The 18,370-nt window shown below is 46.9% G+C and overlaps 1 protein-coding gene and 1 long non-coding RNA gene across 4 annotated transcripts in view; one reads left to right on the top strand and one right to left on the bottom strand.

Annotated features, from left to right (window-relative positions):
• Nucleotides 1–17,466, bottom strand: part of FOSL2 (FOS like 2, AP-1 transcription factor subunit) — a 28,899-nt gene extending 11,433 nt beyond the window's left edge. The window contains exons 1-2 of one of the 3 annotated variants that reach the window (XM_083434563.1): nt 17,148–17,466; nt 2,372–2,626 (exon numbers count right to left, since the gene is read on the bottom strand). In XM_083434563.1, the coding sequence (XP_083290689.1) occupies nt 2,372–2,611 (240 nt within the window). In that variant the 5' untranslated portion in view covers nt 2,612–2,626; nt 17,148–17,466. Of the gene's footprint in view, nt 1–2,371; nt 2,627–14,242; nt 14,551–14,833; nt 16,199–17,147 lie in introns of those variants that run through there. The other 2 variants (XM_083434561.1, XM_083434562.1) reach the window with 2 other exon arrangements.
• Nucleotides 14,646–18,370, top strand: part of LOC310674852 — a 35,367-nt gene continuing 31,642 nt past the window's right edge. Inside the window, exon 1 of the long non-coding RNA XR_014509798.1 lies at nt 14,646–14,756. This is a non-coding gene — a long non-coding RNA (uncharacterized lncRNA). The remainder of the gene's footprint in view (nt 14,757–18,370) is intronic.

The raw sequence follows: 18,370 nt of genomic DNA on the forward strand, positions 1-18,370 counted from the left end.
GCATCTTTGCTACAGAGTTAGGAAGCCTCCTATCCAAAGCTGCAATGTTAGCTGACCAATGTTTTTTCCTTGTCCCTGTACCGTTTTGCCCACAAAGGATCTGACAAGGGGCACGGGGGACACTCCCCAATAGATAGCTCCCTAAAGCCTCATTAACCACCCTCGAGTTGCAAACACTGGTGTTTGGGGGCAATGAACTGAGTTCAACCGGTGTGGATTTTTTTTTTGGGGGGTGCACTGCTAAAGATCATCACCTGGAAGGTTAAAGCAAATATATAGGATTAGGGTGATTTTTCTTTGCCTATATATGACCAGTGATCTCAGACAAGCCCCTCAGATTGTATGCATCAAACACACAGTTTGGCAAAGGACGCTTCAAGTAGGAGTACTCCAGATGTTTTGATGATTGGGGATAAATGCAAACAAAACTGAGACTCATTAACTGACCCAACCTGTTTATCAATATGATGGTAGCCCTGGAGACTCTGTAAACTCGGACGCCAGAGGCACCAACCCAAAGAAGACTCTACTCCATGAAAACATATGCTGTAGACTTGTGAGGGTTGTACCCAATGCTGCCATTCCCCTTGCACAACAGCCTTCCCCTTGTGCAATGCAACTTCCCCTTCTCTCCAGCACCTTCAAAAATCTGTTCCAGAGATTTGAGGGACCCTCCAGAGCAGCTTGGGGGCAGGGGGATACAGCCCTTAGTTTTTAAGATTCCACAAGACTCTTTTGTTGCTTTTGCTGCAAAAGGCCAACAGTGCTACTCCCTTGGAAAGGGCTGCAACACTGATGGAGTAATCCCCCAAAATCAGGCAAAGCAGCCACAAATCCCACTCAGGCGCCTACAAAACCCAGAGCAGGCTACCAAACTCCAATAACAAGGTCTCATTTGCTTACATCTGCCGTCACTGAAGTGAAGCAAACCTCCTGGGCTCAGGCAAATACCTTTTTCATGCAAATGCAGCCAAACAAACAGGGAGTCAAAAAGAGCTTAGCTGACAAGATCCTTGTCTGAGATTACTACAAAGGCACTCATGATGTTGTTGGTGGAGGATTTAGCATTCAACTGGTAGCAGCAGCTAATCTCACCTAACCCTGAAGCTGTTTTCCACAGAAAAAAAGACTCTTATTATCATCTCTTGATAGGCGTGTGCTTTAAAGAAGAAACTGATCTCAAAACAGAAGGGTTCTGGATGAAACTGGAGAGAGCAGAAAGAGGCATAAGTGGAGAGAAGCAGCCTTGTCTCCTCTTCTTTGATTCAAGTATTGTTTTAAATATGTATTATGGAATTTGCTTTGCCTCAAGATCTGGTGACAGGCAGCAGCTCAGACAGCTTTAAAGTGGGGATTAGACAAATTCAAGGAGAATAAGTCTATCAGTGTACACTAGTCATGATGGCTATGTGCTACCTCCAGAATCACTCTGAACACCATGATCCACTGCAAGAGAGAGGCCCATTGCCCAAATATCCTGCTTATGGGCTTCCCAGAGGCACATGGTTGGCCAGTGTGGCAATGAGGATGTCAGACCAGATAGGTATTTGGTCCAACAACAACTTCTTATCCTCTTAGGGTGGAATAAGTTCATGGCTGAACAGACTAGGGTGTAACAGTAACCTCAGGTTGGGTTACCACCTCCCCAGTTTTTCAGTTCAGTCATATACCCCCAGGACCAGCAAAATAGAAAGGTGTTTAAAAACTAGCTCTGCTCCAGTAACTTTCCCTATTAAAGTATGCCAAACACAAGAACTTGGCTTTAGGTTTCCAAATATACGTTCTGATCAGGAAACCTTATTATTAACACAATGATACTGCCCATCTTCCCAACGACATTTTGTGCTCTGATACTCTGTGTGGACATGTCAGGGCATGTCAAAAGTGAAGTATCAAGTACAAAACACAGAAAACAATGGAGACTATCCAATAATAACTATCAGAATCTACTCATTCCAGAAGGACAGACACTGGGGGAAATGCCACCAAAGCCTTTATACAAATGGAAGCCGAAGGAAAAGACATCAAGTCACCCCAGTGATTTAACTTGGAAGTCCGACTGGTGGCAGGTCCTCAATACCTCCCAGCCTTGTCCCAATAGCCCTTCATTGGAAATGACAGGGGATAAAGCAAGCATGTGCTCTAATGGTAACGACGGTTTTTTGGAACTCCCTAAATAGAAGTATCTGCCCGATGCAGCACTCTCCAAGTTAGCCTCACATATCCCATGGACACAAAGAGAAAGATGGGGTCACCAAAAACCCTTGGAACATGAAGTTATTTGCCTTGGAAGCTCTGCATTCAGCTCCGAGAACTTCCAAGCACACGCAGCTAGCGGATTGCACAGTATCATTTCAACCAGTGTACCTACCTGCTCATCTCTCCTCCTCCTGCCCACCGTGGTCCCAATGGTTTTAATGACACCCGGTCTCTGAAGAGCTGTGTGTCCGGTAACCGAGGACAGATTTGGCAGGCCATGGCTGTAGGGATGCGAGCGAGAGTAGGCACTTGGCATGGAGGTGATGACAGTGGGCTGCACCATCCACTGCAAGTCTTGGCTGGTGGTGATGGCGTTCAGGGTAGGAATAAAAGCGTTGCTCGATCCTGGCATATCTACCCGGAATTTCTAGAAGACGGGGAGAGAAAAACAGTAGAACCAGAATTAGTGGAACGTTAAGCAAGGTGGCAGGCGTGGCACACCAGCACAGAAGCAGGAGATGTTCTTTTGCCAAGCAAGACTTTGAGAACATCTAGCTCAGCAGCACTGACTGTTCTTGGGACACCTGGTGGGAGTCTCCTCCAGAAGCTGTGGGATTCCAACTCCCAGGAACCCCAGTGAGTGCAGCCAGTGGCCGGGGATGTTGAGAACTGCAATGCAACAACATCTGGAGGGCAAGGTGTCTATTCTGACGGGCAGTAGCTTGCTCTGCAGGTGCTCAAGCCAAGGTCTCTCTCAGTTCTGCTATGCAAGTTATTTTTAACTGAAGACACTGGAAGATTAAACCCAGCAGCTTAATATATGCTGCATGTGCTCTGCCTGTGGGCTGTACTAAAACTCTAGAGGAGGAGTGGAGAACCTATAGCCCTCCAGATGTTTCTATATCCCAACTCCCATCAGCTCCACTCAGCATGACCACTGTATAAACAAGGGTGGGGAACCCATGACCCTCCAAAAACATTTGGACGGTCAGGGGTTCCCCACCCTTGTCCCAAACTCGTGACATTTACTGCCAGTTCATACAATTCCACCCCACCTGAACAGTCCAGGGTTGTGGCAAAACAATGCTATTTCACTCTACGTAGAAAGCTGCTATATTCAAAAGTCAGAGCATTGGTCCATCTAGTTCATGGTTTGGCAAACTAAGGTCTGCGGGCCGGATCAGGCCCATTTGCCTTCTAAATCCGGCCCAGGGACGGTCCGGGAATTGCCGCGTGGATTGCCATGCGTTCTTTTCCTCTCCCTCCCTCTCACGGTGGCGGCGCCTCCTCCCTCCCTCCTCTTGGCTTCTCCCCGCCCTGCCTAGAGGAGGAAAGGGGCTAGACTTTGTTGGTGCCATTCCCTCTCCAGAGCCCTTTCACGCGCCTCATTCATCCCCCCCCCCCCAAAAAAAATATAGTCCAGCCCCTACAAGGTCTGGGGGACAGTGGACTGGTCCCCTGCTGAAAAAGTTTGAAGACCCCTGATCTAGTTCCACATTGTCCACTCTGATTCCCCAGGGTTTCAGGCAGAGGACACCCCCAGTTCTACGCTGGAGATGCAAAGGATTGGACCTAGAACCTTCTGCATGCAGGGCCAACAAGCTGGATCATCACTTGCAGGGCAATTTGCACAGCACAGAAGACGAGGCACAGAAAGTTATCCACACTTTTGACCCCCATTTTACAAGTTGAAAAACTGAAAGGTTATTCCAAGAGCTGAGATACAAGACATGTGTTTGTTTGGTTCCTTCATTCCACTAGGGATTATGAGTTTTTAAAATTACATCAACCACCTGACAATTTGTAGGAAATACATTTCAACCTGAAAATGAGATGGCGCTGAGCATCAGGCAGCCAAAGTGTCTTGGGGACATGGCATAAATATCCATTTTGAGTCCTTTACCAAACTAATCCACTAACAGTGTAATCATGTACATGTGTATTTGGAAGCGTCACACAGAGTTCAGTGGGCCTTATACCCAGATTAAGTTTTTCTTTTCTCACCAAGGTAGCCCTTTGCAACATTTCTAATGTCACTTGGGGCTTTTCTTTCAGGTCCAGCAACTCATAAATTGAATAAATAATACTAATTTGTTTCTGGCTTTTAACATGGAGGAATATTAAAAAATCTTAATCCCCACCCTACACAGTTGCATTCCACCTCAGCCTACCCCCACATTCGATAAAATATGAAGAAAGTAAAGGAGGGGGAAATAATCAGGAAATAAACCCACACAGGTTGGGCAAGACAAATGGGCAAGATTCTTGTTTGGGCATCTTCCATTCACTCCCTCAGAAATTCTCAGCAGGCAGCCTGGCTACAGCCCAATCAATTTTCTTCCATTCCCAGGATGCAATGCGGCAAAGCAAAATGAGGAGTTGGCTCAGGGTGCTGCAGAACTACGCTAGCCTCAGAAGAGACAGTGGCCTGAGATAAGGACTATCCCGCCCTGACCCATCACAAGAAACCTATGGCCACAGCTGCTTGGAAGGCAAAGGGACAGCCAATCATGAAATAGCCCTTTTTTTGCATGCAAAGTGTAGATACACAAATTCCCTCCTGTGCCTAGCAAAGTCAGCAGTAACAGCATATACTGTACTGTAGTCAGCAGCATGCCTACCACTTTAAATACCTTTCACAAAGAACTTAAGAGAGACACACCGCTTTCAGTATGACATTACTTTGCTGTTTATCAGATTTTTATCTGATTGCTGCTGCCTATTATTTATTTGTTGTGGTCTGAATGGTTAATTGTTGGGGGTTTTTTCTCTTCTATGTTGCAAGCTGCCTTATGAACCTGTGGGTGAGGTGTGGCAAATAAATAAATCTCTTTTAAAATACAAAGGTGGAGACTGTTTTCTGGTGCTTGTTTCACCAACATGGCTATGGGTTTTGAGCTGAGAAACAGCTGTGCCTTCTGCTGGTACAACACACCCATTCTGGGATCACATGGAAGGAGTGTTTCTTTTTAAAATAATAAAAAAGAGTAGAATATAAAGATGCCTCCAGCTGCAGCAGATTTACGTGCCTATATTTTAATAATACCTTATAAAATGTGTTTTGGGATTCAGATCAGAAAAATTCCCTGCAGCTCTTTGCTCTGTCTAGACAAAACAAAACAGAAGCTTTTAAAAAGGCACTAGGTAATGATCTCCTGCAAAATAAAATATATAAAAAAGAAGCCTTGTACACCTTGTTTCCAGACTGAGGTAAATCCATCTGGATAGTTTACTGGCACCAAAACTCTGGAGGAATGGAAGCAACAAAACAAAACAATGGGCAGGCCCTGGAGGGGAAAATCTAAGAGAAGGAATGTTTTTGTCTTACAAGGGAGCCATTCAAGAAACATACAAAATGTGGGATTAGTTTTACAGGCCTATCATGTCCCCACCACTTGGGGTTTTAGATCCATTAACTAAGAACCAACGTAAGAGCATCAAGGAGAGCAGCCACCACCACAAAAACTAATTATAAGGACTTGCCTTGCAGGATCAGACCCAAGGTCCATCAGGACCACAACTCTCACCTGCCCATTAAAGGCAGCAAGATATCCCTGGGGAAAAAATTCACAAGCAAGGCACAAGGGGGAACAATCCGCATGCTGTTTTGTTCTCCACCAAATCCAGCAAAAGCACATAGCCACTGAACATGGAAGTTGTGTTTCTGATTATTGCAAAGAATATATACTCAAAGACTGACCCTCTCTAAGAAAATGATGGCGAGCACACTGAAGTAAAATGAATGCTTTTGTACTCAGATTTCTGTACTTCCAACACTATATGCATACTATGTTGAGAGACAACAATAATAGAAATTATTGATATGTGGAATCTATGTGGTTGATGGAAAGCCCAGTGAACTCAAATTTATTGGCCACAGCAAGGCAGTGTCCATGAGAAAAGTATCACTTTGTTCTCAGCTTTTGTGTCAGACTCATCCTTCCTGAAAATAAATTGGGAGGGAAACCTGTTAATGATATTTTACAAATTGCTCGTTGTCTTCCAGCTGAACCTCTTTAACAGGTAAATGCCGACAGACTGTTCAGTGCCATACCATGATGTCTTTGCCAAAGAGACTTATCCTGCCAGATTTTGGGGAGGATGCAAGTTTCTCACCATTGTGACTGAGGTGAAGAATCATAGAGTTGGAAGGGACCCAAGGGCCATCTAGTCCAACCCCCTGCAATGCAGGAATCTCGGCTAAAGCATCCATGACAGATGGCCATCCAACCTCTGCTTAAAAACCTCCAAGGAAGGAGAGTCCACCACCTCCTGAGGGACACCATTCCACTGTCACACAGTTCTTCCTGCCAGAAAGTTTTTCCATATGTTTAGTTAGCATCTCCTTCCAAGCTGTGTAGCTACCCCTCGCATGCATGCTTTAAGATGAGTAACGGGTTAAACGATCCACACTGGAGCAATGTTCCCTCTCTGGCAATATCCTTCCTATTATCTAAGTGACTAATTAGAGGAGGAGTCCATATTTGACAGGTCATAATAAATTACAATGACCTCCAAGTCACCTAGATCAGGAGCCAGAAACAAACCTCTCCCAAACAACTAGAAGTTGGAAGTGGCGGAGGCTGGTTTACTACGGGAAATGGGGCATTGCCCCACCAACCTCAATCTGCCCTCAAGCCAAACCCTACCTGTCTGATTTCTTACTTACAATCACTCCAGGGCGTGGGCCCTGGCTGCCAGCTTTCTGGGCCTCCTCCTCAGTCTCATTGTCGTCTTTGTAGAACCCAACAGGGTGGAGAAGGATAACAATACTAAAATGGAGTTGGCTCTGTCAGTTATGGGTTCTGACTCCACTCAATGTTGGCCTCCCTGCTTTCTAACCCACCAGTCCCAATGGGTACCATGCGCCACTGGATTGAAGGCCAGCTCAAGAGAAGGGCAGCGGTACAACTGGCAGTGATTGCTTATAGGTCTACTATGCATATACTGGCACCTTACAACCATAGCTCTACTAGTAAGAGTAGGCTTCCCCAACCATGACTGCATTATGGAAGGGAATGGCAGACTTAGGCTTGTTGGACCAGCTTTGTTTCTTACTAGAACGCCAAGATCTATTAACCGGAGCGAAGTGCAAAAGGACGTTTTATTATAATTAAAGAAGAGGGTGCCTCTGAGCACATTCTGAGCCTAGGTATGTTTTCAATACCAAAACAGCTGAGTTACAAAATCATGTCTTGTCTTCATTTCAGTAGCCTATTTAGTGAGAGATAGCATATTTGTTAGGGACGCGGGTGGCGCTGTGGGTAAAAGCCTCAGCGCCTAGGGCTTGCCGATCGAAAGGTCGGCGGTTCGAATCCCGGCGGCGGGGTGCACTCCCGTTGTTCGGTCCCAGCGCCTGCCAACCTAGCAGTTCGAAAGCAGGGATCGCTTACTAGTGGGAAGGTAAACGGCGTTTCCGTGTGCGGCTCTGGCTCACCAGAGCAGCGATGTCACGCTGACCACGTGACCCGGAAGTGTCTCCGGACAGCGCTGGCCCCCGGCCTCTTTGAGTGAGATGGGCGCACAACCCTAGAGTCTGACAAGACTGGCCCATACGGGCAGGGGTACCTTTACCTTTACCTTTTTAGCATATTTGTTGCTGCTACAGGTTAAAAAATTAAGTGCCACAACCCCGTGCGGATCTTCTGCAAATCTCTCAAGAGATCTAGAAGTAGATCCTGAGCTACCTTCTACCCACTCCTCCATGGCGGGACCTTTTTCAAGCCTGCTTATTGTCCGACAGTCTGCTTCATCTACATTTACCTTTAACGTAAATTACATTTTACCTACAAGGCTATAGGAGGAAGAGAGCTTACACATGAGCATTTATCTGTTTTACGGCACATAAATCCTTCACATACAATCACAGTGATTTAAAAAAATGTATGCAAGCTTTATGACAGTATTCTTGGATGTTCCTGTTTTCTCCTGTACCTCTGTAGGAAAAATGCTGCCTTGATGCATGGATAACACGTTAAATTAACACCTTATGCATTAAACTTGATCAAACCTCGAGCAGCCAATCTCTAAAATATTTTTCACTCAGAGGAGTACAAACAATCTAAAGTGGTCTGATCCAAGACTGCAAAAATGAAGGTCACCAAGGAGCCATAGCACCCAAGGCAAATAATGTCTACTGTGTTCTGCAAGAATGCAATCTGTGGAAATAAGGGCTATCTACGTGGAGTGATAAACTCTTATGGTTCCTCGTTTCACAAATTTTGTTATTAATTGCCGCAGCACTTTCGGCACACAGAATGCTTCATCATGCTCTTATTTACCATCACGACAACACTGTGAGGTTAGTTATCTGAAGGCCAGCCTATTAACCACAGGATGAATCAGAGCCTTCAAAATCAAATCACTCTCCTCATTGCATCACAACAGCCTCTCTTTTAGAAAGCTTTATTTATTTACTAAAAAGATCATTCTGTCACCAACAGAAATAGAAAGAACCCACATAATAGATCTCATGTTACCCATCGTTTTCCAAATCGAAACAGGAAAAACTAATTTGTAGCAAAATATTATAATGGTATCAAATCTACAGCCTGTGGCCCTCCACATGGTTCTTGGGCTCCAATTCCCACCAGCCCCAGGCAACATGGCCAATTGTAAGGAACGGTGTGAGTTTTAGTCGCTGAAGCGCAACAGGTTCTTCGCTCTTGCTCTACAAGGAACTGTCACAGTGGCTAGAAAAAGTTGGAATCAGAGAGTCGGAAGGGACCCTGAGGATTAGCCCCCCGCAATGCTGGAATATGCAGCTGTCTCATACGGGAATCGAACCTGCAGCCTTGGCACTATCAGCACCACATTCTAACCAACTGAGCTACCCCCTGCAACAAAACGTAACATAGCCCAACCCCTTCCGATTCCCCTTGCCTTAATCTTGCAAGACAAGATAAGTAATCTCATCAATCCCAGTATGGCATCCCACCCTTCACCCTGATTAATTCACATGTTTATTTTGTAATGGAAGAAGAGGATAGTTCCCATCAGGGGGAAAGTGAGGTATAAATAAATACTTCTTATTATTCATTATTATTGGGTTGGAAAATGACATTTCCACTTGCTCTTAATTGCAGGGAAGGTGTAGAAATCTTCCAGATGCTGAACAGTGTATCACTGGCAGAAACCATGCAGGAATCTATTCTGACATTATTATTTGTCTTTCTTTCTTTCTTGATTGTTATGGAGAGTTCAATCTGGAACAGGGCAAAGCAAGGGAAGCAGGAATGTCTTGGGAGCAGATGCCAAGCAACCTTCCTTCACTAAGGAGTTCTCTCAAACAATAGCAGACATGGAGGGTGTAACTTCCAGGTAAGCTTGAATTCAAAGACCCCTCATATGTTGTTGTTGATGATTAAATTTAAAGCTAAAATTAAGCAGCACATAAGGTTGTTGGCCCTGCAGCTGAAGGAAAGTAGTCAGTGTGTGTGGTTGTGAGGACGGACACATAAAGGGAACTGAAGAGCAACAGCTCTTCCCTGCACCACCTATAGCCACAGCTAACAGAATATGGGTGGGGAAACACAATGGAGCACATGAATAAAAACCAAAAGAAGCTGATGAATGGCCTGATCAAATATTTTAGGCTTGACAACCATGAAAGGATACCGGGACAAAGAGTGAAATGTGTTCTAAGTGCACATACAAACCATAAGCACACAGCCAGTTGAACTGATCAAGCAATTGACCGGTGTCATCTTCATCTTAGAAGCGAAGCAAGAGATGCAGTGAATTCTGAAGAGCAGAATTTACAACAACATGCAGCTTTACAGAGAGAGCTAAACACTGAAGGAGAGCTTGGAATATTGAGCTTGGGAAGTGGCGGGCTGAGAATATGAACACACATTCATCGGCAGTCTCGTTAAAGTGATCACTTGGGCCACAAAGTACAGACGAGCCTTAAAAAGAAAACTCACTCTATCCATTTTCCCAAACAAGGTTCCCCACATTTACTGTAAGTGAGCAAATGATTTCTTCCCATTGTGTATCATCTCTGGAAACCTGTCTACGTGGAACAGCCTACAGAGGGCACCCAAGAGGCGTCTTTGGCTTCGACCTGGACACCGAGAGAGTCATTTCTCGTAAGTAAATAAATAAATAAGGTCTTTGATGTGTGCGGAATGTCACCGACTGGCACCACTTGCAAAGTTTTATATAGGACAGTTTACAGCACACATAACCAAAAACAAAGAAGGTCCACAACTAGCTGATGTGAAAAAAACCTTACGCCTCACTTTGCCAGTAGGTTTCACACACATTACAGAAGTGGTAAGAAAGGCATTCTGGGGGGAAGAGAGGCAAGGCCAGCCAATGTAAACATGTTACGAAATATCGTATGTTTGTGTAACTGATGAGATTGTGCAACGCCTCTCAGAGAAGCTGTAGGTTTGTGCCTAGGATGGCACATAAGACATCTTCGAAAAGACCTAAGAAAATACAGACCGAGAGAAAAGAGGGAAGGGCACCCACAGGGAAATGGAGAGAGCGCAACGACCCTTGATTTTACAGATTTCAGTTTCAACAGGAAATATTTCTCATTCTTCAAGTTCCAGCATCATTTCAGGCTAGACGCTGTACCAAAAGAGCTATCCCAAAAATGTAGCCAAATTGCATGGACCCTGTAAGAACTTGCATTCTGAAGGTCAAAAACCATTCCACAATAAATACCAGCGAGGTCCATTCAGGCAGCAAAGGAATGTCTGAATACCAAAGGAAAGCAACAATATCACTCCCTAGCTTGCTTGAAGATGGAGCCAACACGAAAATGCATTCCATCTCCTTCCCGAACAGACGCTATTAAATACATTGAATGGAAATGGCTACATTAGAAGGCTACTGTGGATGTATTAGGAGATGGTTCCAGCACTTCGACAGCAGCATAGCACTGAATTAATTGCAGTTTGGCACAGCTCATGAAATGGCATTTAATTTGAGACGAGGAAAAGGAAATTCAAGCTAGAACAAAAGCTGGAGAGAGAAAAGAAGGGTGGGGCTGTTGTTGTTGTTGTTGTTGTTTTACTTCCAAACAGTAAATGATTGTGTCTCTATAAAGTAGAATTACCTGACAGTTTCCGCTGGTTTTACATGGCAGCTGTAAACTAATGGCAGTCACCATTTCTGGACAACACAGCACGATTTACCGGGTACATGGCATAACATTTTATTATTCACTGCAAATACAATCCTTTTAATTGTGGCATGCTCAAAACTAACCAATAGTTAAGTTGTGCTCAGTCAAGGACAGTCTTCTAACCCATGTATAGCAGTTTCACCATTTTGAGTGTGTTTCTAACATGGTAGTTTCAAATCCAATGGAAGTGTAGCTATTTCAGCAAACTGGCAAACTTACCACGGTCATAAAGGCCACTTTTATAAGTTGAGACTGTAGAAAACATACAGCTGTACTTACAATGAAACAACTAATTGGCCTTTGCTAATACAGCAGTATTATACAACCTGATTTCCAGAAATCCATCCAATTTGTGTGTAAAGTATTATTTGAATGAAAAACTCTACTGGACTCAAGTTATCCATCAAGCTACTGCATCCTTGCCCTTAACTTGTTTCTTGGAAGAAGGTCTACTGATTTCTGTGGAGACTACACTAGCGTAGTAAGAACTGTCGTTTATGTATTTTCTACTCTAGAATCTTGATGCCTCTTCATAATCCTGAAATGATTTGTTTGTTTATTTTAACATGCTGACATGTTTAAGCCTGAAGATTATTGGGAGGGTGGAGAGAGACAGAAAGAAGAGGACCTCGAAAAACAGAGGGGAAAAGTATTTCAGCAGCCTTGCCAGCTTAGGACACTGGCAGAGCCCAGGAAAAATGTATTTGCCTCCAGAGATATTGCTTTTTTAAAAGTTGCTACTATTAAAAGAGAGAAAGAAATCACAATGAGAATAAAGTAGAACTGTATGCTTTAGTCAATGTGGAGAAACATACTTTCATTTACTCATTCCATTTACTCGTTTCATTTACTCATCTCAGAAAACTGAATACTTTATCTGTGAAAGGGGGAGAAGGATCAAATCTTTCTGAAGGAACTGAGGAGCCATGGGGGGAGTGGGGGATAATACCATGTTCCTTTTGGTATGGGCCTACAGAACCTTCCTCAAAGATCCTGGTTCCTGCCCCCAAACATTTTTCAATGTCTTCTGGGAAATCAGCTTAAACAATTAAAAACTGCCCCTCATTTTGCAAACAGAACGAGTAAATAAAAGCACATTTAGACAAATATATCTAATTCGTATAGCCTATCCCAACTTCAGCACTTGGAAAGAAACCAATTTTCCACATCTTTCTAGACGCTTTCCCAGGAAAGGTATCTAAAATGAAAAATACACAGATTTGTTTTCTTGTTTTCTACAGAGGGTCTTTCAAAATCACTGTAGCTTAATTCGCAAACCCACTCAACTGAATCAAAGTGGATTTAAATCTGGTTTGGTAGCTAGACCCGTTTCTTTGCATTTCTCAAGCAGCCCAATCTTCGGAAGATGTCTCTTAATTTAATGCCCTTGATCTGCCACCAAGCCTACAAAATATGATTAAAACTCCATTTCAGGAGGTCCAAACAGCTGGCTTGCCAATACATTTGTCTCTCATGAATGCATATAAAATATGTAAATCCGGGTCTGTGACCAAGGAACATTGGAGAGATTCATTTCAAGTTCCATTTGCCATCTCTACACATGTGTATGTGTTGCGAATAAGGAGATAAGGAACTGGAGGAAGTGAAAGAGCAACAGGTTAAAAGCAAATCCACCCAAAAATTTATGGGATGTGCCACTCTTTCTCTCACTTTACATAATCCCAGCATCCTGCTTGTATAACCAAAGCCAAAGAAAGAGGCGTACCCCTTCTCCACTGGGGTTCTAACTTCTGGGGAAAAAATCCATTACATGGGCAAGGCACTCCATGTTTTCAGGTGATATTCAAGAAGTTATCAGGACCCCCCTATAGCCAAAAGCTTTTCTATTTTCCCAAGCCTACTGGATCTGAATCACATCAACCAATGGGTAGGCTACAGATAAATATCCCCAACAAGGCTTCCAGGAATCCAAACCCACCACCTTTGGAAAGGTCGTTACAAAGGGAATTGTGCCGCTACATTTCCCTGAGGTCTTGGGGCAGAAGTAAAACCAAGCAAAGTCAATTTGAACTAGGACGAAACTGCTGTTCACAAGCTGATCACTTCTTCAAGCTTTCCAGCAATGTAAAAAGGAAGGTTGTTTTGAGGATTGCAGCATAACTTTTTTTATTTTTGGGTTGGTGGGTGTCTATTTCCCCAGCATGCCCAGACAATGTGATTTTCTTCCACGCCTGCCACAACCGATGTTGAGACCGACACGTCCCTTTTTAGACTGTTTCCACTCCACCAGGAGTTTCAGTCCACATTAACAACGTACAGCAAAGCCCAAGTCAGCCCCATTGACTTCAATGGAGTGTCCTCCCAGGTAAAAAGAGGTCTAGGATTGCAGCCTGCATACGTCGGGCCCACACTTCCGGAAACTACTCACGGTTCCCCCTTTGTGCGCGTGTATTCCCCCCCCCAAAAAAAATTTCCTACTGAGACAAACATTGTGGCCACCCCACCCCGCTGCTCTCCTGCCAGTGCGCACGTAGAGCACTGCTGGCGAAGACGCGCGCGTCTGGGGCACTCCGACTCCTCACACCCTTGCCATGCGCCCCCCTTCACCTCTCTTCCCGACGTGCTCGGAAACACACCCCGGGCAGATACCTCCGCACGTTACCCCGAACTGCCGCTAGGCAAAAGGCCATCTCCCCTTTGGGCCAAGGAGAGGCGCACCCAGAGAGAAGACCCTGACCGGGATCTTAAGAGCGGCCGTGGGTTCCGTCCTCCCACTCCCATCCCCGTTTCCCCCGCACGTATGGACCAGTCCCCAATTCAGTCCCGCAATGGTCTCGCGCGCGCCGGGGTCTTCCTTCCTTTCAAGCGCACAGTTCCAGCAAAGGCATCCCCGGCTTGCAGAAGCAGCTCCGATCTCTTCCCCCGAGAGAAACCCGCGCTTACTTGTAGCCCCGATCGCCGCCTCGGCGGCCCCGCGTCGCAGCCCAGGCTGCCTCTCGGCTCCGGCGCCCTGGCGAGCTCGAAACTTCCAGCTCCGGCGCGGCTTTGCGCTCGCCCGCCCAAACTCTCGCAACAGCAGCAGCGCCGCCGCCAAGCAGCCGCTTCCGCCTCCTTTTAAGGTGTCTCAGCGGCTGTTGGACTGGAGGCCAAAGGCGACGCGCCGCCGCCTCTCCTTCTTCGCCCTGATCTGCGACTGAGGGAGAGGTCGGAGCGCGCTCGCAGGAGGTGGACTGGGGTGTGGTTAGTGAACTTTGCTGTTTGGTTAAGGAGCCAGGAGCCGGGGAGGTGGCGGCAGCGGCGGCGCTCGCTCGCCGGAAAGCTCAGGGAGAAGGGGGAAAGGACACGGGGGGAGAAGAACAACTAGTATCAGGGACCTGGATTGCGCGAAATCACCTACGATCTCCCTATACGCAGAGCGAAAGGAAACCTGCTGAGATCACCTGAACTCCTCTTCCAGGTAAAATGCCCTCAGAGGCATTTCGAGATTTAAGAGAGAAAAGCAATAGAGAGGGACCACTCCCCCCTCGCCCCTACCTGTTGAGCTGTGATGCCGTTGTAAGTTTCCGGGTGGCCTGGAGAACCGCTGCTGCCCCGGGAGGAGGTATCAAAGTTCCCTGGAAAATCCTGGTACATTGTCCGAGGTGAGAAATAAACTTTGAAATCTTAAAAAAAAACAAAAACCTGTGCACGCTGTTTGTTTGTTTTGTTCCTCCCTCAGTCCCTCCCTGTCTTGTTCGCTTCCGATCTTTTATTTACTGCCTTAGGATTTTCCAAATGCACTCAAGTGGATCTGGCAGGGTGTTGCGCCCCTCCCTCCCTTTTCTCTATTTTAAGCAATGAAAAATAAGTCCTTTCCTGGTTTTTTGTTTCTTGCGACAGCAACTGTGGGAATTAAAAAATAAATCCAAAAAAAACCTCCGCATACAGTGCAGAAGGGGGAAAAAATGCACGCGCTCTAGAGGCAAATCATTGCCTCTCACGCGAGAATCAAAACAATATACTTATTAAAAAAATAGTTTTCCAAATGCGACTTTTATTTCTACAGAAGAGAAAGCTTGCTGTATCTCGTTTGCCTTCCTTCCAACTTCCTGTGGAGATCTCCCTACTGCTTTCAAAGCCGCGGTCGCCCTGTAGTTTTTAAATCAGGAGCATCTAAACCTCCTGTATAATTAAGCCCTACAGAAAAGTGCCAGCTTCCTGCTCCAACTGGACTGGATGGATGACTCAGCCCGGGATCGGAGGCTCCTGATCGTTAGTTGTTGCTGCTTAAAAATACTCCCCCGAATTATTGATCCCTTAACCCTTGATGCTGCCCTACTCGGCCATAAAAGCGATCTTTCTTTCCCCCTCCTTCCCCCCCTCCCTCTCCTCTTTCTCTCTTTCTAGTATCCTTGTTCTCGGAGCTCCTTTACTCTCCCTGAATGAGTCAGTGCAATGGCATTAGTTCAAATCCACAGTCTTATTATTCCATCTCCCTGCCTCTGAAGAGCTGTACCATGTGGATTCGCAAACGTCAAACTCGCAGGCTTCTGGCCCCGCCCCGCGGAGCCTCCCACTTGGCGGAGGAGGGAGAACAGGGCCAGAGCGCGCTGTCCTTTCAGCCCCGCAGAGCCAAACCCAGCCCGGGCGGCTCCCCGCTCTCCTCGCCCCGTTTCCCGTCCCTGCGGAGGCGCAGCCCGGCCCGTTCGCCTGGCGGGCTCCATTTCCCGGCCGCGGCCTCCTCGTGTCACGTCCCCCGTCCCCTCCCAGCGCGTAGGCTTAGTCTGTTCCATTGTCGCAGGTCGCCGTTGCCAAAGATGGTCATTTGCGTTGTACTACGCGAGCGCGGGTTTCCTTGGTTAGAGTGACGCGCTCGGAGAGGGATTCCCTGGTCGTCTGCAACAGACCGAGCTCCGCTTAAAGGGGAACAGGATCGAAACGCTAATAGTAGCAGTAATAATACTGGGGCGGCTGATGGTGCGGCGGGGGGGGGGGGAGAGAAGCCGACACTTTATTCGCGGCGCCGGTGGATTCTCTTAAATGCTGCTTGTGCAAAACTCGAGTGTGGGCGGCTTGCGCTATTGTGGCAGAATACACGGGCCGATTAGCACCGCGACCCAAAGCAAGGGCAGGGTGGGGAAGATTTGCATCAAGACACATTGTTTGCAAAAGGGCGTTTGCTCCCTCCCAAGTACGTGCTACCGATCTTGGGTGGCATGTCAGGTTTGGCGTGTCGGGGAGTAGTAGAAGCCGCGGCGGAGATAAAAAGAATCGCTGGTGCCGCGCAACTTGGCCGAAGCTTCGTACCGAGCTCCGATTTGCCCCGCCCGCGCGGTACTCCCTTCGGCCGCTTATTCTTGTTATTCTTTGCCCCAAATGCAACTTGCAGTAGTAGCCGTCTCTTCTGTCGTAGAGCGGCCACTCGATCTCATAACGCATTCCCCCGCTTTGCCGGGTCTACTTTAAATAGCGAGCTCCTAATGCCATTCAATTATAATTGCAGCGCTGCCTCCTCTAGGAAGGAACCGAAAGATCCCCATAGCCGTCCAGGCTTTTTCCTGAACCTGCTGGTTTCCCTAAACTGCCCGCGGTAGACCCCTAAATAAACCCGAGGTTATTTATTTGCAAGCCTCACTTGCCAACAGGCCGACGAGGAAATGCTAGACTTGGATAACATGAGATCGCCAAGTCTATGAAGTTCCGTGGAAACGCGGACGGGGAGGAGCTTATTTCAAGATCGACATGTTCAGACTTGTGCAGAAGCCCCATCGGACTCAGTGGGCCTCACTTCCAAGTAAACATACGTTCGGTTGCAAGAGCCCTGTTCACTTGCCTGAGAAGCAGCCCCGATGAACTCTGGAGGGCTTACCTCTGAGTAGTGAGCACACACAGGATCGGGCCCAAAGAACCTTAAAAGAAACGCAGACCGAACGATACACGTGTCGTAGGCGCTTGCGAAGGGCGAGCTCACACGATCCACGCCTGATGGCTGCGCTTTGCCAAAGTGGGCGCAGAGCTGCGGAACTGCAGCCGCCGCCAGAAATGTCCTGAGCGGCGTAAACCGTTTGAGAAGGGTAAACAGCTCGGAATCCGCCCGTATTGCTGGGATCCCGGCTAAGAGCCGACACAGGGACTTGGTCGCGTTCCGTCAGCGGCTGCTAGGCCGCTGCCACCCCTGGCTGGAGAGAGACGCACGCTGTTCCCTTTCCCTTCCGTCGGGCCCGCCCCTTCCAGGAATGCCTCCCCGGTGGGAGGAGCGCTTTGCGGCTGAGTTGTGCTGCCGCCGCCGCTGTTGCTGCTTTGCACGCACGCACGGCCGGGCGGAGTTGCCTGCTGGGCTCGGGTGTCTTCCAATAAAGTTACGTGGCTGCTGGCTAACCCCCAGAGATCAAGGAGTTTTACTATGGAATTTGGGACGGTCGCTGCTGATGCAACCGAGCAAGGCTTTGCGTTCGCGGCGAGGAAGGGCGCTAGCAAGCAGGGGAGGCTGCGGGCGGGAAATGCAGTGGGGGCAAATCCTGGACGGAGGCGCGGGGAAGAGGGGGTGGGCGCTGGAATTTCCCACCGAAGATTACGTCTGCCCCAACTTTTCCTTCCCCCCCCTTTTTTTTTGAGGGGGCGGGGGAAACAAGGGCTCCCCAGGAAGTGAGGCGCGAACTGTTCCCGCTGCGTTTATTTGTTTTGTGTGTTTGGAAATTGGCTTTTTTTCCCCCATTGGTAAAGAGCCGTCTCGAACAAAGGCCAGCATTTCAGGAGAGTTAGAAGGAAACGCTTGAGAAAGAAAGCCTCAGGCTTTAGGGCTTGCAGGATGCCAAGGACCAGATGAATGTCGAAATTACCATTTTCATAACAACAACAACAATGGAATGCCTATTAACAACAACAACAGCAATAATAATGGAATGCCTATCATAGTATAAAGTTGCTTCTAGAAGTGTATGTAGGTCATTATCAGCAAACACGCACAAATTAAAATAGTGTGATCCTTTTAAAAAAAGGGTTTCTTGTGATAAATTTATGGGGCATAAAGCTATCAGTGGCCACTAGCCAGGGTAGCTATATTCTGCCGTCAGTGTGGGGGTCATACACTCC

This window comes from Podarcis tiliguerta, assembly GCF_965153285.1.
Source record: "Podarcis tiliguerta genome assembly, chromosome: 3".
In the NCBI taxonomy this organism is placed as follows: domain Eukaryota; kingdom Metazoa; phylum Chordata; class Lepidosauria; order Squamata; family Lacertidae; genus Podarcis; species Podarcis tiliguerta.